Source organism: Corapipo altera, unplaced genomic scaffold (genome assembly GCF_003945725.1).
Source record: "Corapipo altera isolate COAL_440 unplaced genomic scaffold, ASM394572v1 45, whole genome shotgun sequence".
Lineage (NCBI taxonomy): Eukaryota > Metazoa > Chordata > Aves > Passeriformes > Pipridae > Corapipo > Corapipo altera.
In genome coordinates, this window is record NW_020884877.1 from 7,897,470 (window position 1) to 7,923,752 (window position 26,283).

Genomic DNA, 26,283 nt, shown 5'->3' on the forward strand with positions numbered 1-26,283 from the left:
GCCGGGACAGCGCCGGGACAGCGCGGGGAGCGACTGCGGACTGCAGCAACAGGAGCGATAACAGGAGTGCTGTGCCGGCGGCTACTTCGCGCTGCCCCCGCGCAGCAGTGGGGGGGCCGCGGGCAGCGTCGGCGCTGCCCCTGCGAGTCTTCCCCGCGCTGTGCGGGCTCCGCATCGCCCCTTTTCGAGGGCCTGAGCGGTTCTGTCCCTCGCGCAGCGCAGCACAAGAGGTGCTCAGGGCTCACTCACCGTGTGCTGCTGTGAGCGTTACCTCCGGGCACCTGGGAAGGAGGCATTCCACATGGCTGCTGGGATTCTCAGAGGCTGTATGGAGAGTCCTCAGAAGCCGCGTTTTCGCCTAGTGACTCTCAGCTACCTGAGAGCTTCTCAGAGGACTGGAATGTTCAAATACACTCCAGGGAAGATGGATTAGAGGGCGAGATACCCACAGCAGTCAGAGGCCCTGATAAACACAGAATGTGCATCGTTCTGCAATGCATCACCTCACTATCGCTACAAAAATTTAACTCTGGCCCCTGATAAGAAGAGTGGCTCTGCAGAAGACTTAAGAACACACAAAAGTATTACAAAACGCTGCTATCACACTGGCAGGTATTCCAAAGATAGGCAGGCTCAGGGTTTTACTCCATTTTGTAGGACAAATCCTAATGTTGGCTCTCCCATGTGATCACAGACGCAGAATTTTCAGGCAAACCATGCCTAGTTTCTTTGAAGAGAGGAAGTAATAGATGCTGTGTTTCCAGAACCTGTGCCACTTAATCCCAGGCACAATAAAGGGACGAACCAAATGATTTATAGTCTTATATGAGGATTATTCCCTCAAACTGATGAATTACACCTTTTCACTTGCCAGCAAGTTCTCTGAACTGTGTTAGCTAAGCCTTTCTACACGCTACTGGCAGTTTGCAAAGCCCTGTTACTTCAGAGAAATCTGACCTCACTGTGGATTACAGGAGGGCCTTGGAAAATATTTGCTTTCAGCGCTTTATGACCCACTTCAGCCCAATATCCTTCTACAGCCTCTGCACTCTGCTTGGAAAACTGTAGGATGGTGTGTCCTGTCTTGCTCCCAGTTCTGAGAAGGGCCAGGGGCTAACCATTGGGTGGAACAGGAGACTGACCTGAGTCAGGGAGGGAAAAAGGGGCTTCACACAAAATAGCCATTCAAAAGTAGGTGTTTTCTTCCCTCTGGCATTGCACCCACTGATTTTTGGTGGGGAAAGAGAAGAAAGAGAAGAAGCTACAGGGTTGGTGTGGTTTAGTGAAGTTAATTCCCAAGCAAGAATAAGAGCTTGCTTGCATCTGCACTATGTACTATGAAAACTGGCTTAATTTACTCTTACACCAGAAAAGCGATACCCTCCCTTGTTTGCACCTGGCTGACTATTTTAAAGAGCAGCAGTGGCTGAGAAAGCTGCACTCCTGCTGCACTGCTGGGCCCTTCCAGTGACTCAATGCCAGCAGAGGCGAGCTGCTCCATCCAAAGCAGTGGTGGGAGTCACAGGCAAACCTGCACATCTCAGCCAGACAGCTGCCATGCTGAGTGTCCATGCCTAAAACCACGTCTGTCCTGTTCCTTGTAGCCATGCCAGCAAGTGCAGTGGGGCTGCCCAGATTCAGTGGAGGGAGGTTCAGCCACAGCAAGTGCCCAGTGGGATCCCAGCAGCAAGCTGGGACCTCTGCTAACTCTCGGCTTTGAAGCAGCCTCAAGGGAGTCCTTTGCCTAAGCTGCGGTTTTAGGCAGTGGAAAATCCTTGTTGAAGGGTGAAGAAGAGAGCAAGAGTGGCTCACCAGGCAGCTGAGCACCAGGGCCCAGCCATCGAGGGCAACAGCCAAAACCCCACATCCTTGTGCCAATAGATAAAAAGTGCTGGGAACTTGGAGGGGCTGGAGTTCATGACATGTCTCACTGCTGTGAGACACGTGTGTGAAGGTTGTGGTTCCTCTGCCTCCCAGAGTCTGAAGTTTCCCATGGGTCTCATACTTGTTCTTGGTATGTAACGCTGCAAAGGGGAAGAGACGAAGGTCGCTCTTGCCCTGCACTAGCACTGTTGTGGAGTATCAGGATTTATAAAAACGTGCAGAGGGAGGAAAGAAATCAGTAGTCTGTTCCCCTGTGTAGCCTTATTCCTGTAGGTCTTAAGCAAGAGGAAGCTGACTTTAATCCCTGGAAATCACAGAAACAGCAAACTCTTCCACCTCCACGTCATTCCAGCAGAAGTTAAGCTTCCGCTTCCACGTACCTCAGTACACCATTAAAGAGTAATTTTTCATATCTGTGCATGTTTTTCTTTAGCTGCCTTAATGAGGAATATTCATTTCCCCCTTCATTTTGGCAAAGTAACCCTTAACATCTTAATACAGATCTGATTTATCAGGATAATATGACAAAACCTGTTGCTGTGTGTATTGTCTGCAGAACCAGGAGATCCTGTTAATAGGTGTAGCCTAAGCAACACCCTGCAGAGATGAAACACATTCTCTTTTATTTATGCAGCTTGGCATTCTATTGACTTACTGCTACAGCAATATACTGAATACCATCTATCATGATTTATTACTGGTCCTGGTTCTCGTCCTATTTTCTGTCTCATCTTCCTACTGTTTTGCTTGATTTACCCCAGTGAATCATCAGACATTTTCCATTATTAAAAAAATCAATTACTTTGGTGTACAATGGGCAGCACGTACCTAGTTCCACATTTTACTTAAGTAGGCATTTTGGATGGTGGATCTTGGCAATAATGAATGCATGAGCTGAAAATAGCTTACTACGGACTGTTGGGATCCAAGCCCTTTTCATTCTGCTCAAGGAAGAAAGGTCTGTGCCGTGGGACCCTCAGTTACCACCCCTTCTCTCTGAGCAGGGCAGCCAGTGGGCAGCAACCCCCCCTCGCTCACAGGTGCTTTAATTTTCACAAAAGGGAAAGCAACTTTCCAAAATGTGGGAAGCAAATTCTAATTCAAGCCCTCTGGGGAAGTTGCTGTAATCTCCAGGAGAAATCTACACAGCCTTTAAGGAAGGCCAGGCAGGATCCTGGAACAAACCCTAACTCAGATTTCAATGACGACCAAAGGAGTAGCAACCTGTATTCCCAATATGCAGAGATTAAAAAGATTCATTCCTCATGTCTGATGAGGTCAGAGGAGCAATACTAGCGAGGAACATGCCCTGCCAACTACTGAATGCAGCTTCTGAGCTGTAAGCTTAACTATATGTATAATTATTTGCAGGATGCATAACAAATGAAGACTGCCAGGCTTGACAGGACTAATATTAGTGCTACCAGCTGTGTTTTGGCTTGTGGGCTTAAAGGTAAGGTAATTCTGTCTCTTCACTTGGCCCATTTGCCCGGTACATATGAGCCAGTGTCTGCATGCATTCAAAAGAACTCCACTTCTCAGACAAGTCTTCACATTTCCTGCAATGGTTACGTGTAGGCAGATTTGTGCATGTTTTTATTTAACTCCCTCTCTGAAAGCTCAGTGTTTGCATTCACAACCACACAAGCCCTTTGCCTCATCGTGAAAAACCAGGCCTCCCTTCATCTGTGAGCAGCAGTATCCCTGAGAGGAGACGTCTGAAACCATAGTTACCAGCTTCTATCTGAATAACAGCTCTTGAAAAATTCCCAGCTCCAAGGCTATGTTCTTGTCCACACCAACTGCAACAAGATGAGAGTCTAAAATGCTTGAAATTAAATTGTAGGATTTTCCGGAAACCATCCAGCTTCACAGTAACCATCAGTCCCAGAAATGGAGAATGGCTCCTTGCACATGCTTGTGTTTCACAGGGCCAAGAATCTTAAATCCAGTAAACTCTGCTATTATCTTAACCCTGACTTAGTACTGCACATGCCTTTCCAAGGCCATGCACCTCCTTGCCTGTCTGCAGGGTGATGACACCAGCTCTGGGATGTGTTTTATCAATTTCTCCCTTCTTAGAAAGTGTCCCAGCTGTGGGAGAAGGAGTGCTTTCTGATCTGACTTGGATAACTTGGAGAAGAGCCAGGCCTTTGTCTTTTCCTGGAAATGTAGCTGCAGGAAGAATGATTCACCAGGTTGAACCTGCATAACCAACTGAAAACAAAAGCTCAGACTTCTGTGTCTCACTGTTGCAAATAATGGGGGGAAAAATAGGCATCCTGTTTTGAAAACCACTACCAGCTGACAGGACAAAAATGTTGCATGTGTGATTGTCTCCTGAAGCTGACAAGTAACATAAGACTGCAGCCATTTAAGTGAAAAAGCACAGAGCAAAACTGTAGTTAGGGAAATAGAATATTCCAATGTTTGGGGGAAAAACAGTAACCAGGGAGGTTGTTCAGAACACACGAGGTGGATTTTTAGTAGCCCTAAATTTTCACACTTTTAAATCTCCTGGCTAGCAGCAAATACATGCAAACCAGGGCTGGGAGCCTGTGTTTCATAGTGTAAGGACAGACTGCAGTGCTGCTGTCATTGATTAAATCCGTCCTTTTGCCTGTGCCGCAATCTAAGATGTCATTGCAGGCAATGCAGAGGCTGCTTGGCTGGCACAACAGCATCTGGATCACTGCAGGGATAGCAACAGCACCAGCATGTGGGAGTTAATGTTTCTCTACCTTAACTTCTCTTTTCTGCTCCTGCCTTGGTTTTGTCTTAAGGTAAAATAAAGTTATAAAAGACTAGAGTAGAGTTCATGGAGACTTAGTGCCTGGGAAGAGAATTTGAAATGTGCTGGGACCAAGAAGGACGGAGGCCTGCAAAGCTGTACTTGGTGCGCTGTTGGGCAGGGGGCTGGCAGAACCATTTTGATGTATCAAGCATTAGAAATACCTGTTACTGCAGGTCATGGATTCAAGTTTCCTTCGAGGAAAAGGAAAATGCTTGTCAGTATTTTAACACAAACATTAACATGAATGGTGACTTTATTCAGAAAAGTCTAACTGTGCATGTGTAAGCCCTGCAGCAAGTTTGTTTGAATTAAACTTCTGCACGTTTAATTCCAACCCTGGGCCACCAAAGGCCGGAAAGCAGTGCTGAGGGGCCCTTCCTGTTAGCTTTAAGGTACCTGGAATTGCTTAGAGTTGACTCTTCCATCTTCTCCATTGCCTGAAGAATTTTCTTTCTAAGAACTTGAGACAAGAAACACTGACAATACCATTACAAATAACACTAACACTACCCACCCCGTCTTTCATAAACTTGGATTCTTCCTGTTTTTAAAGGGGTAACCTCTGCACTGAGGTAGATGTCTTTGCATCTATATAAATGCTATAGCTGATGTCTGCCTGTCCATATAATTGTTTTAAATTAGTTGCTGTTAACTAGTCCTAAATTAATACAGTGCATTACTTGCACTTTAATTTCCTCTCCAGTTACATAACATTGCACCTATACAACACATCATAAATTTGGCCACCTAATGTTAAGCCTCTAGATCCATACACAGACCCCATAAAAGGGAGGGGTTGCAGCATTTTTCCAGTATCCCACACACCAGACGCATGTTACTCTGGCCTACAACCATCAGCCAGCAGCTGAGATGGGTACAGAAGCTGCTGGGAAAGGAGGGCAATCACAGCCCTGCCTAGCTGCTTTCCTACCACAGCCCTGTGCTCATGGGAGCACTGCTGGAGCAGCTCTTCCATATGTGCATCCACGTCTGCTGGAGCAGCCCTTCCTTGTGTGCACCCCTGTCTGCTCACGGGTCAGCCTTGCTCCAGTGGATTATGAACTCTTCTGTCACAAGACCCAACATATGGCATCTCAAGGCCTGGAAGTCCAGCAGCTGGAGATGTCGGTAAGGCTGTAGGTCTGTGGACATCTGAAAGCCCAGTGATAAGTGGAGGAGGTTTCCAGCAAATGAAGTGCAGCTGGGAATGCAGGGGTTGCTTGTGAAGAACAACTTACTCATTTTGCTTTTTGTGCCTTAACTAAAAATACTGAGTAATGTCAGTTTTCAGACCTGCAAGGCCTTTGAGAGCTCAGTCACATAATTTCACTAAAAGCTAAGTGATCTTTCTGCAAGAAGACATTTTAATAAACGTGATGATTATATACGACACTTTATCAAGATGCAAGGTTGAAGGAGTGAATGTAATGTTACTGATGGGAATAATTCCCTCTTCAGAGGTTGCAGAAACTTCCTGTGTTTCAGCTCAAGCACTTATGAAATTATACATCTTCATACTTTTGATCATTACTTCCATTGTTTAATGTAACTCTGTGTGTAACAGAGATGACACGCTAAACCAAATCATACATTTATTTCAATATTTAACATTTATTGCAAGGATCTTGCTGAAGCAGCAAGTTGTAAGGTCTACTGATAACCCATCAGTTTCCACAGAAACTTAAGTTTTTATTTTTAATTCACCCCATTGGTTTCAAAGATGATCCAAATCAGTTCAAGATGAGGCTGTCTTTATTCTGCAACTGCAAGCTGTCATCAGCCAAATTAATCTCTGCTTATTCCCCTTGTATTTAACAGCAAGTTATTCACCACCCCATCCATCTCATGGGTGTGGAGAATCTGGAAGCTACTGGTGAAGATGAAAATGTAAAAACTGTTAAATCATTTCAGTGCTAGTCATTTGAATGGCCACTTAATGGTGATACTTAGGGAGAAAGACCTCTTTCTTTTCTGGGTTTTCCTCCAAGCTTTGTGTTAGCTCTTGTTCATTTGGTTGATGAAAGCTTTTAGCAAAACAGATATTTGTACAAACTTTACTTCAATGAAAATTTTTATATCTGAGTGGAATGACAACCAGAAGCAGCTGCCATTAATTTAGGGAAGAAAGGATTAAATGTGTATGACCAGAAGTTTCCACACAAATGTGGAACAGAACCATTTGGAATAAGGCGTTGCTGTTAGAGGGTTATCAACAACACAGGTTTCTAGATAGAGTTTAAAAAGAAACCCAGATTGTTTCTATTTATACCTGCGTTTGCCTTGGTAACCAGAGACTGCATGAGAGATGCAGTATTTTCCCACCATGGATGTCTCCAAAATCCATGCGCAGCCACGCGCTACATCCAGCGTCTGCAGAACTATCACAGGAACTGTCACATTCATTCCTAAGAGAGGATTTTACATATTAAGCAGCAAAGAGAAGATTTCAGAAAGGGAGTTATATTAGTAAAGATTCAAAATAATTTGTACTCGTTTCTATCTTATCTACTTGATTCTTTGATCTTCTAAGTATTACAAGGACCATCGCTCTTAAACACTTTGTCTTAATTACCCTGGGCAGCTTACTCGAATCTGAGGTGGCAGGATTTACTTATAGTTGGCTACGTTATGCCTGCTCTATCAAGCAGTTGAATTAGGTAAGAATGGACTTGAATCAGTGTTTCTTTAAACTTTAACTCATTCTTGCTTACCTTAAAGTCAGCTGTTTCCTACTTGGCAAGATTATGTGCAGCTTAGGTATCCTTATAGCCCTCTGCAGTGCTTAAAAGCTGAACCAGGCTATGCTCTCGCAATTTTACTGTTGTGCTGAGCTTTAGCCCTGCTGGGAGAAAAAGCATTTCAGTTCTGGGCATCTGTTTTAGCCATAATTCTGTGTTGTTGAGTCTTTCTTATCCTTCTATTGTCAGGAAAGGTAGAAGAAATCAAGTGTCTTTCTCTGCCACTGTAATACCCAGCTGCTGCATCATCTTAGAAAATGGATATGGAAAAGGGAAGAGCAGGTAGATGTAGGCTTAGAATGAATATGTGGAATGGGGGCCCAGACTGAAATTCTAGTGGACTTGGTTCTCTTTTAAAGCTTCACTATCCAGTTATGATCTGGAAAGTAACTTCTGATCTCCGGTCTAAGGTTCATGGAAGTCAGTGCCAAAGCAACTTTATCAGGGAAGAAGGGGAAATACTTCTGGAAGCAGGGCAGGATCAGTAGAGAACCTGCTGGGTTCCAAAGACATTCAGGGTATCCTAACAAACCCATATTATTGGGATAAAAGCACTTGCTGCATTGTCATCCTTGAGAACAAATGTATAAATTTTCACATACAGCTTTTCACTCCAGTTGCTCTTCAGCCAGACCCTTGGTCTTATGACTGCGGGGGAAGAAAACTGACCTGGAGGCAGAAAGGAGGCAGTTGGGAGCACTGGAGCCCTGCCACACTCCTCCACATTTTGGTTGGAGATCCCAGGGCTGACGTGGTTCTGGAGGTAGAGGCCAAAGCTTTGTGCCATTTGGGAGTTTTCCTCTATTTGCCTGATGGTGTAGTTTAGGCACAGTGTGACTCAAAAACTCATTCAAACAGAGTTCTCATTTCAAGTGTAATCACTCTCATTGCTTTTCCCACACTGCCTATATAAATAATTAAAAAAATAATCGAGATAATAGCACAAGCAATTTCAAACTCAAAAGCAGTAGTGGCAAGGGACCAGTACTTTAGGACATAAAACCACAGTAAGCTGAATCATCACACTCGTTCTGGCATGTTTATGAGGAGAAGTCTGAGTTGCCATAATTCAAGTATGAACTGGTTTGGGGCAAGTGAAATTTTGGGTTCCATTCTCCTACAGTAGCAGAACCCTAAAGACAACCTTTATTTCCTGTTACCCCTGTGCAGCCTGTAATGATTCTCGACAAAGATTTTCACGAATCCTGACCCACTCTGTTGAAATTGCCAGTATTTAGATGTAACCACATTTTCTTTTGTCTGCCAGTCAGATTTGCTGCTCCCTGTGGGAAAGAGTGAGGATGTCTTCTGGAGCTCGTTAGGCTCTCCAGCTTCGAAGGGCTGGCCTTGCCCCATCGGTGGTGTCACTGGGATATACCACGGTGCCACAGAGCCTCTGGAGATGGGTGCAGAGAAGGTGTGCTGCTCCCCTGCCCTGCTCCCAGGGGCTGAGGAGCACAGCTAGAGAGGCACTAAGCCTTTCTGTGGAGTACCTGCAGCACTGCCTCCGGGCAGACAGAGCGCAAGGGCTGCCAGGACACTTCCCTGGCTCTCCCATGGCCTTTAGCAGTCTTTGGAGATAGTTCAAGTAACAAAGGAGAGGAGCACTGTGTTGTTTTGCCAAACAAGAGATTAAATGGAGCCAAAGGTGAAGAGAAGCCCCAGCACCACAGGACCATTACCTGGGAGCATGGCCAGCCCAGAGCAGCTTTGCCTGTGCTGCCTTGGTCAGTGCTCCACTGAGATGCAGAAGAACTGCTCTGTTTTTGCCATGGTTACCCAGTCCCAGGGACCGCTTCCAGGCTGGCGATGAGCACTTGCAGAGATAATGGTCTCCGTGCCAGCAATGCAGGACGAGGCCAGTGGGCTGGACAAACGCCTTCCTTTGCACTGCCTTCCAAAGACTCCCGAAACAAAAGCCAAAGGCTGGCACCGCAGGGAGGCTGCGGGGACATTGGCAATGTCCCACAGGGCGTCGGACCTTCTCCCCCCGTACCTTGTGGCGTGGCAGTAGGTCCGCGGGAGCCCCTCCGGGCCCAGCCTCCCGCAGGAGGCACCGCGCGGCTTCTCCCCAGCGCCGGCCACGGGCACAGCCCCGCACCACCCCCGGGTCGTCTTCCGTCCTGTCCCCCGGCCCGCTCCCGTCGCGGCTGAGGGGCAGGAGCGCTCCGGAGACCCTCCTGCCCAGCCCAGCCCAGCGCAGCCCGCTGTGCCCGGGCTGTGATCGCCCCCGGCTCGGCCGCTCGGCGCCGCCGTTCCCGTCCGGGCGGTGCGAGGAGGCCGCGCCCGCCCCGGGCTGCGGCGCTGGGGGCCGGGCCGGGCGCTCTGCGGCAGCGCCGGGGCTGCGGTTCGGGAGGAGCGGGTCGGGCCCAGGCGAGGGGCCGGGGCTCTGCCGGTGGCTGCCCCGGGCCACCCCCTGCCTGCGGCTCGGGGAGCGCGGGGCTCGGGCAGGGTCCGGTCGGCGGCCGAGGCCGCGGCCAGCTGGGGCCCGCAGTCGCCGGCGGCGGGATGGCCCTGGTGCCCTACGAGGAGGGAGCCGGCTGGGGAGCGCGGCAGCTGCACAGCCCTTCGGCCACCTTCCACTTCGCCAGCCGCACCATCCGCCTGCAGCAGGACTGGCGGCGGCTGGGGGTGGCGGCCGTGGTCTGGGACGCGGTAGGTGTTCGCGCCGAGCGGAGCTTTCCTGCGCTCCGTGGCTGCCTGTGGCTCTTGCCGAGCTTTCAGGATCACCTTATAAAATTATTTAACGTTAAAATGTAAAGGGAAGGCTTTTTTCCTTCTTCTTTTCTCTTTTCTTTTTTTTTTTTTTTCCTTCCCCGGAAAGAAAATATTAAACTCTGCTTTACCTTTTTTTTTTCTTCCCTCATAAGAGATCCTGAAGGACTTCAAGAGAAATGGGCCACCTAAATCTTGCATAGCCATTGCCAAATACAGGAAATATCCCGGATAACTCACAGAACCCTCACCCATTTCTTAACAATGGGTGGTGATGTTTGCTTGGCACCCTTCAGAGCACGGCATGGATCGCTGCTTGTAGCCTCCAGAAGGACTGCTGATAGACTTTATCTTGGGGATAGGAACAGTCCAAAACAGAGGGGTTTGTGGCAGGCCCAAAGCTGCAGGGCAGTCGCTCACAGCACCACTGTAGAAATCCAAGGGCTTCCCGTCAGCCAGGTCTCAGGTCCACACACAAATTGCTCTTTTACCTCTAGCTTAAAAGAATAAGCGTAGCAGTTTTAGCAAACTCCTCAGATGAATTGGTGTACAGGGCTGTTGGTCTTTCCGAACATCAGCTTTGACAGAACTTGCTCTGGAGAGAGCTCCTTGTCAAGATTGATATAAAATACAACACATTAGAAACAACCAGATAGAAGAGTTATTTCTTTACATTCCCTGTTGTCCTTCCTGATGGCACGCCAGTGTTGTGCAGAAACCATATAAGAAATACCATTTTGAAATACCATATAAGAGATTATGAAACCTTATTCTTGTCTTTTGCAATACTGTGTTCATTCACTAGTGTTTGACACCACTTCAGCTTTTCCTTTCCAAATGCAACTCCTTCTACCTCCTGTTATGTTTGGGGATTCATGAAGCACTTACCACATCTGAGTTGTAACCTCTATGGTTCCTTTTTCTTTCTGCCAGCAAGAGCCTTCCATAAAACTCATAAAAAGACCACATGTGCACACAGGAGGCAGAGAAGGGCTGAACGAAGTCTTGCTGCAGACCTGAAGTGCCTGACTCTTCCCATAATCTTCTCTTGGGTTAAGCCAGAAACCCTGTGTTTGGTATGACTGAAATGAGCCCTGTGCTAAATTGTCTTTGTCTCTTGGCTTAGGCTGTTGTCCTGTGTGCTTATCTGGAGATGGAATGCATTGATCTCAGGGATCGGTCTGTGATTGAGCTGGGAGCTGGGACTGGATTGTTGGGAATAGTGGCCACGTTATTAGGTAAGGGCTTTTTTGTTTGCTCATTTAAAACACTTTACAACTGTAGTAAAACTAGTGCTTTTACATCTGGTATAGTGTGAGCACCAAAGCTGCATATGTGAACTGTGATGGTTCCTCTCTGAGTCATCTTCCTTTCTCGTTAGACTTGAGAGCCTGCTGCAATATTTGTTGTAGTGATGGTGCCACTGCAGTTTACTTTATGGCGGGACCCTGTTAAGGCTGACGCCTGTTACCATGGCAGGAAGCTCAGCAGCAGTCAGCTCTGCAGCTATTCTCCCCCAGGGAACAAGTGCTGAGCTTCCCGTCTTCCACATGTCCTCGTATGCAGATAAAGCTACAGACAGAAACGGCTCTGAGCCTGCGTAAGCTGTGTTAGCCTGTCTTGCAGACAGGCATGCCAAGGTCTGGAGAAATGACATGATTTGCTGGTGATCTGTCTGTGGCTGAAGCAGGGACTGGGTATTATGTTAAATTTGTGCTACCTGTCCCAGGTTAACTTTGTAATTCAAAACTCTAGTGGCTGTGCAAGGTGCCTGCTGAAATAATAGAAACAGAGCCTTTGACAAAATACAGTCATGCCATGCAAAATCACACAGGCATAACTTTGCCTGACCTGTGAAAGAGGCTCTCTAGCTGCCTGTCTCCTACTGAAAAATATGGGATTGAAGCAGGTTAATGGTAACAACCCCTCTAATTCATTCTTTTGTTGCCTATGGAAAGACAGAAGGTAACTCCGTGACTTTCATGCACTAAGAAGAAGCACTAGAAAACACTTTCTGTTCCCTACCCAACTTAATCTGCACTGTATATTCTTAAGTGACTGATGAAGTGTTCTTTTGTTTGTTTGTTTTTAATCAGGCAGTTCAGGGGAATTGTTAATGTTTAACTAGGAGCCTGCTCGACTTAAAGCATTGTATTCTGCATGCTGTATTTATGGACTCTGACTGTTTAAGCCTTGTACTCCTGTACTGCTTAGGTGCTCGTGTGACTATGACAGACAGGGAGGCAGCACTGGAATTCCTGGAGTCAAACGTACAGGCTAATTTACCCTCTGAACTTCGTCCGAGAGCTGTGGTGAAGGAGCTGACTTGGGGAAAAGACCTGGATAACTTCCCTCCAGGAGCATTTGACTTCGTCCTGGGTGCAGACATCGTTTATCTGGAAGAAACTTTTGCAGAGCTGCTTCAGACGCTGGAGCACCTGTGCTCAGAGCAAACTGTGATTCTTCTTGCCTGTCGTATCCGCTATGAACGGGATCACAAGTTCTTGAAGATGCTGAGAGACCGTTTCTCCGTGCATGAGGTCCACTATGATTCCAGTAAGGATGTTCATATCTACAAAGCACAGAGGAGTAGTCGCAAGGATGACTTTTGACTCTACGCCTTGTTAATAAACCACTGCTGCTGTTCAGTTCTCCCCTTTGTTTCTACTCAATACACTCATTCCTAAGCATAAAGTTGCAGTTGTGTTATTTCACTGGCTTCTTGTTCTGATGGTCTTGTCTGATAACTTGGTCTGACACAGCAAGGGCTGCACTTCTGTTCTGCATATGGAACCTCTGCTTCATTTCGGAATACAGTCGTATAGGGTCTTCCACTGACTTTTTATCAAATGTAATTTTTTAAAACTGATTTAAGCTGCAGAAATCTCCAGGCATCAAAATTATTATCAAATTATTATTATCTGTTGTTTATAATCAAACCACTCTTAGTTCCTGTGGGAAACATATATGTTACAGTGGGGTTTTTTCCTCTTATCACTTCCTTAACTCTGAAAGTAAAAGTAGATGAAATAGAAGCTAATCCTCCAGCTCTAAATGCTTTAACTCTTCAGGCCTTTGCATCTTAAAAGCGGTGGTAAAAGAAGCCACTTAAAGGGCAAAAAGAAACAAAGGCAGCTGCCATAAAGTTGTTCTATTGGTGTCACTGCTGAATTGAAGAATAGGGAAACAAAGAACAAGATCTGGATCAGGGGGCTGGGAATCAAGGTTGCCAAGTAAGCCAACTTAGAAATCAGTGGTATTTTTACCTGACTTGCAGACGTGGGGGCTACGCCTGCAGTACCAAAGCAGTTGTGGTTCACGGGTTGTCCTTAGCAAGTCTCCCCCACACAGATAAAGGCTCCTTGGAGGAGATACACATGCACATCAAAGTGAAACATGGAGATTCAAACTGTTCTTTAAATATCAAATCAGTCCTTGACTCTCAAAGTACTGCTAAATAATCTTCTACTTTCTACATTCGTTTGTGCCCCCTCTGTCTCTGAGAGTTGTTATTTAGGAGAAGAGGGTGCTGCTGTAAAGTCTTTGTAGCAGGGGAAATAGTTATTCTTGTATTACTTGGGACCTTGGGGCAGTGTCTAGATTTCAGTGTGCTTTCAGTGCACAGTGGTTGTTAGACGCTGTTCTAAGTAACTGATTTCATACCTTGAGCTTGTAAAACATGTTTGTGTGTTTATGCCACAAGATTCTATGCGAAAATGCTGCAGCCTGTAATCCTGCTTGCACCAGCAGCAGACTTCTTTCTCTTTCTAGTGGTAGAAGAATGAAACTGATGAAAACAATGGGCTAACAGAAGACAGCTACACTTCTAAATGCAAGAATTGCTTTACTACTTTTTTTTTTTCTGGTGGATGTGGAACTTTTGCTTTAAACTTAAACTCACAAAGCCTCAGGTCAGGTTCAGGCTTTAAGCATATGCTTGTCTTTGGCACTGGCAAAAGCAAACACCAGCAGCTGCTTTGGGCTACGGACATTTTGGAGCTTTTTATCACTTCTGCTTCCATCATACTTCCTAACTGCAAAAGATGCAGAGGGTCGGTGGTCCAGAGGTGCTGTAATCTGTAAATGACACATCTGTCATCACCGCTGTGATGAACGAGGCTCGAAGGTTTGTGCCGCATCCCTGCCACATCTCTGGCATGTTTTCAGCGAAGTTCCTTGCTTGGCTCTGGACTTGGCCTCAGAGTTGCTGCTCTGAAACACAACAGTATCCTCAGAAGCCACATGGTGTCACTAAAACAGTACTTACACAGCTGGCTGGGAATTTGCAGCCTGAAACTAGAGTTGAAGTCTGAGGGAAGGGAGACAGCACCCTTGACTTAAAACAGAACATGATATGAGCTTTAATGTGCCAGGCGTGGCTTTTTGTGTCCTATGAGCTGGGTGAGCAATGGTTGAAAAGAATTATGAGCTCTCCCCACTCTCTCTGGCTCTAGTTTTTGGAGTGCAGCTCTAAATTCTTGCCACTCCTCTTCCTTTTCCTCCCCACTGGTGTTTTCTTGTCTCCAAGCTCGTCTCTGATTAGGCATTAGGCTTGTCTGTACAGTAGGCTCCCCCTGGGCTGGAGCTGCCAGAAAGCAGTGTGCTGGTGCTTGGGCTTGTGAGTGCCCAGGACTTGGTCCGTGGGGAATGTGGCAGTGGTTTGCCCTCACAAGAGGCTGCAGCTTGCAGTAGTGACAGCTGTAACAGCTTGTCCTGTTGCCATAGTATAGGGACATGCTAAAAAGACTGATTAGATAGCACAGAATAAAGCCTAGTGCAGCACCCTACACGCTTTTAAGAAGGGGGCTTTGCCCTAGGCCTTTCTTTGACAATAGGATTAGTTTTGTACTTTTAAATCAGTTTAATTCCATCTCTTTCTGATTGTTCAGTTAAGCTTTCAGTGTCACATTTCCTGTTGCTTCTATGGCTCCTCTTACCCACAGCCTTCTTGACAGAACAGGCATATAGAGACCAGGCTTGCCTTCTTTTGCTGTGCTGCTGTTACACAGCAGCTGTATGCAAACCCAAGGGAGTATGTTTGAAGGCTGAAGCAATGCTACTGCCCATAAATGAACACTTGGGGAGAAAAGCATGAGATGACACTGGCAGCTCAGGTGAGTGCCTTGCCCCTGACCTGCAGAGCTGAGCTCTCAGTGGCCCCTTCCCAGCTCAGCAAGTGGCACCCTCTTCAAGGGGACACCTTCTCCTCTGCTACTGGGGTGCAGGTGCTCCATTAAATTTAGGAGACCAGATCCAGGAATACTGCATTTAGGCCACCACCACGTGCATTATCAGTTGAGGGTGAATATCAGTTGAGGCTGCTTTTAAAGTTAGTGTTTAGGGGGAGGCACCAACCGTGAGAACGTAACTCAGCTGAAACCTGATGTCCATTCCGCTGGGCAGTGCTAACACTCACCTGTACCAGGCACCCAGCAGTGCCTTCTGTTGTTCCAGGATGCACTTCACAGGCATTTTGATTTCCCATCACACTCTGCTTCAGGGAGAAGTCAGGAGTCAGTCAGGCCGGGATTGAATCATGCCAGAGGTGCAGGACAGAAGTAGCAGAACCGTAACAGCTGGGGAGTGAGCACAGAGAGCAGCCCTCTGCAGTGACACCTGCAAACTCTGGTGTCCCAACCCACTGGTACCAGGTGAGCTCCTGCTCTAATGTGAGACGATGCATGGTAATGCTCAAGTGGCTGTTTGGCAACTACACCAACACCCTGCCCAAGCACTTTCTGTCACCCTGTTCACCCCAGTGCTCAAGAATCACACTCTCCTTTGGGTGGTTCCATTGCATTGGTCCTGTTTGGTAGCAGATGATGTTAGCTCATCTATAGGGAGGATGTGTTTGGGCACTGGTCCCTGGGTGACACACAAAATAAGTCTCTTGAGAAATTTACTCACTCTAGGGAGTGGATTCAAGCCAAAGGAGAAGGACCAGACAAGACATGAACATGCTGTGAGACTGAGAAACCATCCCTGAAACATGCCATTTTGCAAGGAACAAATTTTTCTAAAATTTCATTGCAACTAAAATAATGTTTGATTAAGATACATGGTATGAGATGCAGCTCTCTATCTTACTGAGCAAGAACTCTGAGGTCCAGCAGTGTCAGAAGGCTCAGGTTTATCAGCTGACCTACTGACTGCACAGGGATCTGTGTTACCCAGTTTTCAGTGCAAAATTCAAGCTAATCTGCATTTTTATCTCATGGACTAACCCCTGTATGGGATTCTCCCTCATTACTGAGGTGTAGATTTCTGAGCAAGTACGTGAATGGCATTATGAAAACGCTCAGTTGTGAAAACCACAAAATCCCAGCTGTAATGAGCTGACCTTACCGCTTTCCCCTTGATTTCACTGGAGGTGTGTTTACCTCAGTGCTGAATTTGTTCTCCTGGCTTTCATCCCAGTGTTTGGATCCAGCCTTGCAGATTACATAAGTGGGTTGCGATCCTTGCAATCTTTGCTGCCTTCTGTTTCTGTTCTGTTCTTAACATCAGTAGTACATGGTTTACAGGAACGCTTAAAGTGAGAAATGCAGCATATTTTAACTGTGAAAGGCGTAAGTCTTTTGGACTTTACTAAACAACAGAACTAACTGCCACCAGAATGGATGCCTAAAAGCAGGTTTAAAAATACCAGAAGTGGAAGAGAAACTTTGTTTTTTAGGTCTTAACCTCTCACTCATTTAATTCAGTCAAGATTAAAAAAGCCTTCTCCCTGGGGAGAATACCTCATGAATACTTAGAACAGGCCACAGATCATGAAAGGACACCACATCCCTATCTAGCTACCACTTGCCACTAAGTTAGTGTAAATAGAACACTCTGCTCAAAAAAGAGACTTTGTAGAGTTTTTTTAAAGCATGTTTATGTGACTGCACATAAATGTTTGTGTAAAAAGGGAGTTATGACAGTTTATACCACAAAGGTTACAGTAAGAAAAAGCACTTCTTTATGACAATAATTCACAAATTCACAAGAATCACTTTAATATACAAAGCAATTACTACCATTCTGAAACACAAAGCAGCTAATATGTACATAGTGTTAATAAAATGCATTATAACCCAGTACAATTTTTTTTAAACACAGATAAAGCACAAAAAAATAAGTAAAAAAAAACAAAAACAGAACACAACAGGGATGTTTCTAGGTTTCTGGGGAGATGTAAAAAAGAATTTGTCTTCCCCCAATAATGGATTTTCATTTAGTCTTTTAACTTCCACAAGTATGTGGGAGTCAAGCTCAAATACCCTGTTCTGTGCTGACATGGTCTGGGTAAAGAATCAGAAATGCAGATGAGGTGAACTTACTCTTTCCAGCTTACATTACAAAGGGAGAATAATAACCCTCGCTCTGGAAGCTTCCCTGAAAAACACTGTTCCAAAACGATTTCAAATTATAAATCCAGAGTAGAAAAAACTCATTTTTGAAGTGAAAAACCGATCTGAGAACAAGTCTATTGGAGGGGTTGGCTGCCAACAAGCACCTCTTCCTGCCCTGTTCCCCATCCCAAGAAGTCCATATAAGCAGCACAATTTCAAATCTCATTCAAACTTGAAGTTCTGGAACTTTTTAAAATTAATGTTTTAATATAAATAAATGTAATTACACACACACAAAAAAAATGGAGTGGCACCTGGCTAAAACACAACTTGTGGAGAGCATCTGAACATCCTTAGTTCTTAAGAGCAGCGATTTTCAGATAACTGTCTCAAGACCTTCCTTCCCCGTGCTCTCACTCAGTTATCCCCTAATTTAGAGAAATACACAGCCGAGGTTGAGTGAACCAACTGCTTCCAAGCTGTGAGCACAGTAAACGCTCAGCTTATGGAGTGCACCAACTGTGGGTCAATACAGCCTGTCCCTGTCCCCTGCCCTGCCAGCACACAGATGCCAGGACAGCTCCTGCCCTTCCCTGGGGAAAGCAAACCCTGAACTCACCACACAGCAAATCACAAACCTGCACCTGCAGTGCCAGAGAGCAAACAGGTCACTGTCTTCAGTATGTGCCACGCAAACTAGTCCAAGCACACCTCTTTGCAGGCCACAGCTTAAATATATTTAAAAAACACATTCCAAGGCAAAACACTTGAAATGCAAGCCCTCTTTACCAAATGGATCTGGTCCCTTTTCCCCAGAGATGTACAGACTTAAGCTGTATCCATCCACAGACCTGAATTTGTCACAAGCACACAGCAGGTAGATTTCAGCACCCTCTCTTCATTAGTCTGGCTCCTTCCAGACCAACTGAGCTTCATGATACATTCAGGCTTTTGCAAAATCATTGTCTTTTACAGCTAGCAAATTGCACAGCTCAGGAAAAAGAGTTTCCAGGCAGACTACAGAGAACCATCAATGTACTGTATGCTTTTTAAAGCCTGTTCACAGTGATAGATTTCAGGGTTACAGCTAAATTATCATCATTCCTGCAAAAGAAAGGTGCATGTGCTTTGCTTTTCTTTTAAAGCAGAGTGACACTTTGTCAATGTACCTTTACTTCCTGGTGTCACAGAACTGGAAAGCCTTTCAATTTATTTTCTTGGAAGGCAGCTTGTGAAATCTGCAGACAAATCTCAAATTAAGAAAAGGGGAATAAAGTTGCTGAAAAACAGTTTAGCTTTTCTTCCAAATTAACCTCCCTTTCCCACATGGGATCACTGAACTAGTTCTACTCTAAAAAGAATTCCACATCCATCCTGTGCATACTGCTCTGAGACACCACACACTTGATTCTTTCCAGCCTTCAGTGCTGCCCCTTCGGGTCTGCTGCCATTCTGAAGCAATGCCTGCTGGGCACCAGGTGCTGATCCGCAAGTTAAATTAGCCAAGGAGTCAACTGCTGTGGGGAGGGGAGTGAATTGTGTGCAGGCAGCCCGATTATGCCAGGAAGCTTCTCAAGCAAACCCAATTGATCTCAATTTTTTTCTGTTGTTCTCTGTGGTTTGTTTTGTTTCGTTTTTAAAAAGTGCACATTTTAATTAAACATTTACAAAGAACATAGTGTAACAAAAATAAATACATGACCTTTTGGTTGGATCATTGGCAAATGTTACATCACTAACCAGCTTCAGGTGAAAAAATAATAAAACAAGATCTAAGAAAACCAATGAAATCCTCTACGAACTGTCACAGACTTGCAACCACTGATACTGAACTTGCTTTGATGGGGAGACTTGTCTTTTAACCCACAAAAAGCACTGTCTATCTGTTGTAAATTAAAAAAAACCCGAACAAAATAAAAAACCAGGGGCCAGTTTTAGCTAACAGATGACTACTTGCAGCTGCAGTTTACTGGAAGCCCAGATTTAAAAAAAACAAACCTGTGGTACAAGTTTAGGTCAGAAATTATCAGGGCTGTTTTTCCTTAGTAAATCTTTTTTTTTTTTTTTTTTTTTTTCCTGAGCCTCTTAATGGTTCCAAACACCCCTCCAATTTTCTGACCAACTTACAAGTACCGGAGTAGAGAGTGGTCTACAATGCAAACGCCAACTACAGGACAGCCAGAACCTACAGGTGTGTCTGTACAGTCCTGACAAGCACGACAGGCTAAAATTGTGCTTTTGGGTACAAGCCACGGTGCCGGCAACTACCGATGCTGGTGAAATTGCTGCTTAAATAAAAATGCATCGCCACTACCCTCGGGAGGAAAACAGAAGTCTTACCAGTGGTTCCTTTAGAAAATAACACCTTAATAACCTCTCCAAATGTTTTGCCTTTGATATATAGCTGCCGAAGAGAAAAAGCACAAAAGCGAATTATTCTGGGGGGGGGGGGGGGTGGTGGTGCTTGTTGTGAAACAACTGTTTACATAATTTCAAAAATCTCCATCAATAAAAAAAAAACAAACCTCACAAAAGCCATGAAAGATGAAATAAAATTCTTGATAATGGGTAACTGAGAAACAGAACAAAACAGATCAGTAATAAGCGCTAGAATAACGCGGCCCAGAGCTCCTGGGGTGGGGGAGGCTTTCACACACGCACACACATCCACACACACCCAGACACACACAGAAAAGTAAAAATTTTTTTCTGACCTCCATATACTATAATACTCAGCATTCCTGACTTAAAAGCTCTCAGAGCTGTAGATTATATACTGTGTATATATATATATATATGTACATATATTATACATATGTATTTTCCAAGAATATCTAAATTAAAAGAGCACCTTTGACAATATCTTAACTGCCTGACTGGTGCTGTTGTTTTGCAAAATAATGACATTACAAAAACTATATTTCAAACCAATTCTTGTTTATTATGAACATAATGGATCTAGCCCTTTCTAACCCTCTCTTCAGGTAAAACAGGCTATCAGTTCTTGAAAACTCACAATCGTGAGATATAAAACTAACCCTTCCCCCCTGCCAGCATAATTTCCGTCTTCCAAAACTTCCAAATGGCCTTAGTTTATAGAAGCTTATTACCCCAACCTCACTACTTGGTAAATAACATAGGAATGGATTCCTGTGTCATATTCTTTCCCTTTCTGGGTCAATATAAACAGTAAAGCATGTATGGGGTAGCCTAGCCAGCCCTGTACTTGGTCTAATAAATTTTTTATTATTGTCACTTAAAATTTCCTTTAAATAAATTTACATCCCTAAATCCTCAGTGCAGCATAAATAAAAATAACGATTCCAGCAGATCCCTATGTACTTGAAAATAACATCTTTTTCTTAGTGAAACATTATTTGCTAATTAGGTCTAGACTAACATCTCTACAGGCCACTGGCAGAACACACACAGACAAATGGGTAACACAGTTCTCCTCTCACTGCTGCACAAATTTGCACCAACCCTGTATTAGGAGAACTCCATCTGGGTACCGTTTTAGGCTCTCATGTCCATTCAGCTCCCAGTGACTATCAGCAAGCACTAGACAGTGTCCATTACCCACCAGACACAGCTCTCAGATCACAGCTCGCCTCATTCCCGTTCACAGCGAAACCTCATGTTTTTGCAAACAGATGTTCTACAAAAAACCCCAGCCTTAACGTGGACACTTACAGCCTTTTCCACGTTTCTTAAAGCTGGAGGAATCATTCCACGTAATTGTAAATGAGGCCACCGTGACCTTCATGTTCCAGAAGAATGACTCCTGCATTATCAACATTTCTACTTCAGCACTATTTCTGGAAAATGTAACCGTTGCATGCATTTCTATTTGATCACTTTAGGAATCAGATCATTTTTATACAAGCATTGCTGAGAATTTGGGGTCTTCCTTAAATCTGCATTGCTAAACTAATAAATTTATCTCCCATTAAATAAAAACATGAAAATCAACTCTCTATGGCAGATAAAAATAGACCATTTATAAACCCCTCAAAACCTATGAAAATGAATTCTTTCATATTTCTGATACTTATGTTCTCTTCTTGAAATACAAATTTAATTTGAAACTCTTGATAACTCTGAAGTTAACAATAATGCTGTAAGTTTAACCTTGCTCCTTTTAAATTAAGTCTCTTTGAAACGGAAGCTCTCAAATGAGAAATCATCAACTTTTAATACTGCTTAGGTGTTTGAGACTCAACTGCCCAGAGCCTTCCAAATATTTTTCTTATAACATTACACTGATTGTATAACCTTTTAGAAGCTTGTGTGTGAAATTTAACTTAAAAACAGAGTGAATGGGTAAAAATATTAACTAATACTCTGTTAGGCAAGGCATTAGTACAGACCAGAGCCTTATTCATATGTTTCTATACATAACAGTTTGACCAGAAGCGCAAAGTAAACTTACCCCATCAAATGACCCAAGTTAACATATCAAGAGACTGGCTTCAAAGGCCCAGTAAACAACTGCACATGATTCTGTTTTACACATTCTTTTTGACAACTTCTTGACGTTCTTTTTTGGTTCTTTATGAGCGTGATTCTTTTGAAGTCTTAATGCTCAGTACACAGTTGTTTTTAAACATGAACTACCTTTTTTAACAACATAAATCTGGGAAAGATCACAGTTCCTCAGTGCACACAAAAAACCTGATCTTGCAAACATCTGAGGCACACGAGTAATTTTAGTTGCAGGAATAAATTACTCGGTAAATCGGACCCTTTACATGAAAAAATACCCCGAATGAATTAAGAATTTAGCTAATCTGGCCAGGTTAGAAGAATCAGTATTGTCCCTTGTGAAGCATGAATATTTGTGTTTAAAGTCCTCTTCAGTATTTGAGGTTTTCTCAGTAGTTGTCATAACCACAATTTACGTATGGAAGGCAGCCTCCAAGTTTGAAAAAGAATTTAGGAAACCAGGCTGATGTTTCCATCGAGTACAATAATTTCCATTACATAAGACAGTGCTAGGGAAATTGAAACAACCTCACTGCTTGAGAGGACTTGGGACACAGACCATACTGTCATCAGGGAGTATTTATGTAGAGTTGGCTTCAACTTCTTAGTTGTTCTGCATACAAATAGGTAGTGCTTCCATGTGCTACACTTGCTTACTGTTTTCAGAACGTCACTATTGTATCTTTTTTATTCTGAATTCCTTTCCCATTCAAATATCATCTTCCAACCTATATCCTATGGAGTTGGTTTCTGCTTTTTGTGCATTCAGAATGCTGAACACACTTGCACACATAAGTGTGCACACTTGCTTCTCATAAGCTATGAGAAGCAACAACCGACCAGTGAAGCTCATTTCAATGCATTTGTTTCCGAGGTATGGAGAAGGTTTTACTAGTCCAGGAGGGCTTAAAAGATTACAAATGAAACCCCCTCCTGGGCTAGTTTGAAAAAGGTGTTATCTCCACACTAAGTATGTGCCAGTGAAGCCTTTCATTTGGCATGCTGCTTAGCCGTGTATTTGTGTAGTTCATAATGAGTGTGTGAAACCAATTTGGCAATCATTGCTTATTCATTGCACCATGAGTGCTGGACCAGGAGGCTGGGGTGGTTCTGTCTCTAAGGCAATGGAAAGAGCTCAGCACAAATTCTTGACATCACTACAAAAGGACCCTCCCCACAGTAACTTCCCAAGGGACCACTGTTACTCCTTCGAGAGGATGGGGAGACGAGAAAGACGCCTGTTCTTCTTCTTCACGCTGAGATTGATGATGAAATTCATCTTGTAAGGGGAGAAGTGGAGGCAAGTACTTGAACATTCACAGTTTGATGCAAAGCACAGATGAAGTATATTCTGTAGTTGCTTCAGGCAGTTTTGCGCATAGAAAAAAAGAAATGTTTAGAAAATAAAAAGTTTACTTTGTCTTTCTGGGTATAGCCAGAACCAGTCTCTATCCCATTCTGGACAAGTGAAAATGAGAATCCAAAATTAATCTGATTTGTGGCAGTAAAGGTCCTTAAGTGCTTTCAACTCCTCAATCAGTGTCTTGTTTTGGTTTTCAAGCACAGCCACTCGATTTTCTAGACATTTCACATACTCCTTTTTCTTCCTGCGACATTCACGTGCTGCCTCTCTGCAAAGCAAAAAAGGCCATTCAAATCCAGAACAATCATTTGCAGACATGAGCTACTTAACTGTTTTCAGGTCAAACCTTTACCTAGTAGTGCCATTTTCAGAATATGGAGGTACTGTTAAGAAATGCAAGTGAGGAAAAAACACTGAACTCATAACAATTGCTCCTCACAAATCACGTACAATCCAGCTTCACATATCATTCCATCATGCAGATCCCAGTGAGACAGCACCAATAAAATTCTGTTTCTGTGAGAAAAGGATCCTACTCAATGACAAAATTCTGCTTGCAGGATTTACATTAGAGCCTATAGGCTACTCAAATTGCTGCTGCAATAATTTAATTGATTTTATTATCATCTATTATTCTTTTTACAGGCTTTAACTCTTCCCTTTGCTGTAGTCCAACAGGATGTTCAACTGGTGTAAAAAATCACTGTATTTAGAATATTCATGTATTTGCTCTCGAGCAATGATTTCATTTTAATCATAATGTCTGCATCACTGCAATGGCATTATAAAAGACTCAAATAAAAATATCACAAAATAACCAGTCACTAGGAACCATATAATTCTTTAGTCCTTGTTGGTTGTTCCAAGAACATGGCAGTGGTAATGTGCTAAAGCAGATCTCAAGATCTCAAGTCAAACTTTTAAGCCTTGCTTGTAAAGACTGAGTTGCCTGTAGGTAACTTGGTAACATACTAAGAACACCAGTGGAAAACAGCTGAAAGGTATTAATGCGCTGCTGAGCATCCTGAAGGCAGGAACACCAAGGCAGAAGCTATCCTGCACAGCAACAGCAAACCAACGTGCAAAGCAAGCACACGGCCAAACGCCACAGGCAGATGGGAGCCCAGACAGAAGGCTCTCTTCCTGCAGTGCTACTTGTTCAAGCAGCACACTGCAGACACATGGAAATGTACACACTTGTTTGCCCTGAACCTTTAGGTGCAAAGCAGGACAGCTTCAAAACCAGAGTCAGCGTGTCCCTTCATTGCAAACACTACACAGACTGGTGATACAGTCAGTGTTCTGGGAAATGAGAGGACAAAACTGAACCCAGTTCTTCCCCTTATGAGATAAACAGTAGCTGTAGTACTAGGTACTAGTATGTAAAAAGAATGTGTTCCAGGACCTAACTGGTAAGAAACCTCTAAAGCAATTTTTGAAATTCAGCTCCACAAATGAGACAAGATGAAGAAAACACAGTTTGTAAGCCTTGAAAGTATTCAGGTATCCGTTTGTCACTCCTACAAATACAATTTCACATGCTTGCAATGCTTCAGTGGGTCATGTGTAATATTTAGAATTCAAGTAATGTTGGGCTGTTACCAAAAGATTAAGTACTACTGTATCAGGAATTGCCTTACAGTGCAAACTATTAACATGCCTCCTTGGGTGACAACATTTTCTTTCTTTTTGTGATTTTTGTGCCAGCTTAGTCTGTGTATTAAGCCACCTCAAGGCTGCGTGGTTCATTATGAACAGCCAGAGTTATAATGAATTACAAGAGAGCTTTAAAAATGTAAAATTTATACAGAAAATTTGCACAATAATATCTATGAATATTTACACTATAATCCTTCAATAAGTGCCACCTCACCATCTGCCTCTCTATCTCTTTTCCCTGCTTTGCTATGGAGCCTAGATTTGCAAGGATCTATTACGCAGGCAGGCTAAAAGCACCACATGCAACGTGATACTGTTGCAAAAGCTGTCAATTTAACTCAAGTAGGGTAATTCCCCATTGTTTTTCTTGGCTTTCACCAACACAAAAGCTTTCTTTTAATGGAATAAGACTGCTGACTAAATGAGGATATTCTGTGATTCTAATTAAATTTTTCTCAAATGCAGAGCCTGAAAGGGTGATATCTACTATTCACTGGTATCAGTATCTGTACAAAAACCTTTTAAAAAAGTGAACTCTGCTGTTCAGCATTATTTACTTCATTAAAGCCCCGCATATAAGCACTGGGACTGCTCATGCAAGTTTCTATTGTGTTCACAGCACAGCAATCTACAGAAGATAAACGAACCTGTACAACACCATAGGGCTTTTTCAGTCTGACAGATGAAGTTTACAAGGCTTGAATGGGGCTTCCCCTCCTCAGAAGGGAGGGAAGCACTCTATTCCCAGTGTCACAGTGTAACATACAGGCTCAAATCTGTGCTCTGTGGATAAGAGTTCAAGCTTGCTGTGAACTGTTCAAGCTCAGGCCCATCCCTTCCCTGTCCCATAACAGCAGGCCTAAGGAGCATCATGCCCAGCTTCTCTCTACTGCTCCCTTCCTTTGCTACTTCCACCAACTCTCAGCTCTATAAGCTTAGCTGTTCCTCCTAACACATTAAATCCTACAGAAGCAAGTTTCTGTCTCTCAGCTCCTCTGCTGCACTACTGGCTCCACAAGACTTCAGTCAAAAGGAGAAAGTGCTGCTCGTTTAGCCTTTTCTTGGGCCTTTCTGGTCTTAGAGGAGAAAACCTAAAGGGCAAGAGCTAAAGAGAAAAAGTGAGACCATCAAGAAAACACTCACAAAGAGCACAGGTGGGCCAGCAGCCAGGACAATGCATGCAGAAGGCTAAGGGAAAGAATCCAGGAGAGGAAACTACATTAACTTATTAACTAAAAAAAATCAACTCACCTTGGTGTTTGTAAGAACATATCTGCAGTTGTACAGGTCTCTCACTAATTACTTTTTTCC

General features: G+C 44.0%; 2 protein-coding genes and 1 long non-coding RNA gene across 4 annotated transcripts in view; 1 reads left to right on the top strand and 2 right to left on the bottom strand.

The window, feature by feature from the left end:
- Nucleotides 1-3,521: 3,521 nt before the first annotated feature.
- LOC113944385 lies at nt 3,522-9,776 on the bottom strand. Its single transcript, XR_003526663.1, has 3 exons — nt 7,390-9,776; nt 6,948-7,056; nt 3,522-5,939 (listed from the first exon to the last, which is right to left on the bottom strand). It is a non-coding gene; the product is annotated as an uncharacterized LOC113944385 (long non-coding RNA).
- A 56-nt stretch (nt 9,777-9,832) lies between these two features.
- METTL21A (methyltransferase like 21A) lies at nt 9,833-12,825 on the top strand. The gene is made up of 3 exons (XM_027637446.1): nt 9,833-10,071; nt 11,258-11,369; nt 12,346-12,825. The coding sequence occupies exons 1-3, from the start codon at nt 9,925-9,927 to the stop codon at nt 12,741-12,743; spliced, it is 657 nt and encodes a 218-aa protein (XP_027493247.1). The 5' UTR covers nt 9,833-9,924; the 3' UTR covers nt 12,744-12,825.
- A 4,165-nt stretch (nt 12,826-16,990) lies between these two features.
- CREB1 (cAMP responsive element binding protein 1) overlaps nt 16,991-26,283 on the bottom strand; it is a 38,333-nt gene continuing 29,040 nt past the window's right edge. For both annotated transcript variants that reach the window (XM_027637445.1, XM_027637444.1), the window contains one exon: nt 16,991-23,581. In XM_027637445.1, coding sequence (XP_027493246.1) covers nt 23,437-23,581 — 145 coding nt within the window. In that variant the 3' untranslated portion in view covers nt 16,991-23,436. The remainder of the gene's footprint in view (nt 23,582-26,283) is intronic.

Excerpts from the sequence above, each read along its gene's own strand:
- METTL21A (XM_027637446.1), top strand. The coding sequence starts at position 9,925 with ATGGCCCTGGTGCCCTACGAGGAGGGAGCCGGCTGGGGAGCGCGGCAG. Across the intron at positions 10,072-11,257 it reads CGGCCGTGGTCTGGGACGCG|GCTGTTGTCCTGTGTGCTTA; the intron begins GTAGGTGTTCGC and ends CTCTTGGCTTAG. Across the intron at positions 11,370-12,345 it reads AATAGTGGCCACGTTATTAG|GTGCTCGTGTGACTATGACA; the intron begins GTAAGGGCTTTT and ends TGTACTGCTTAG.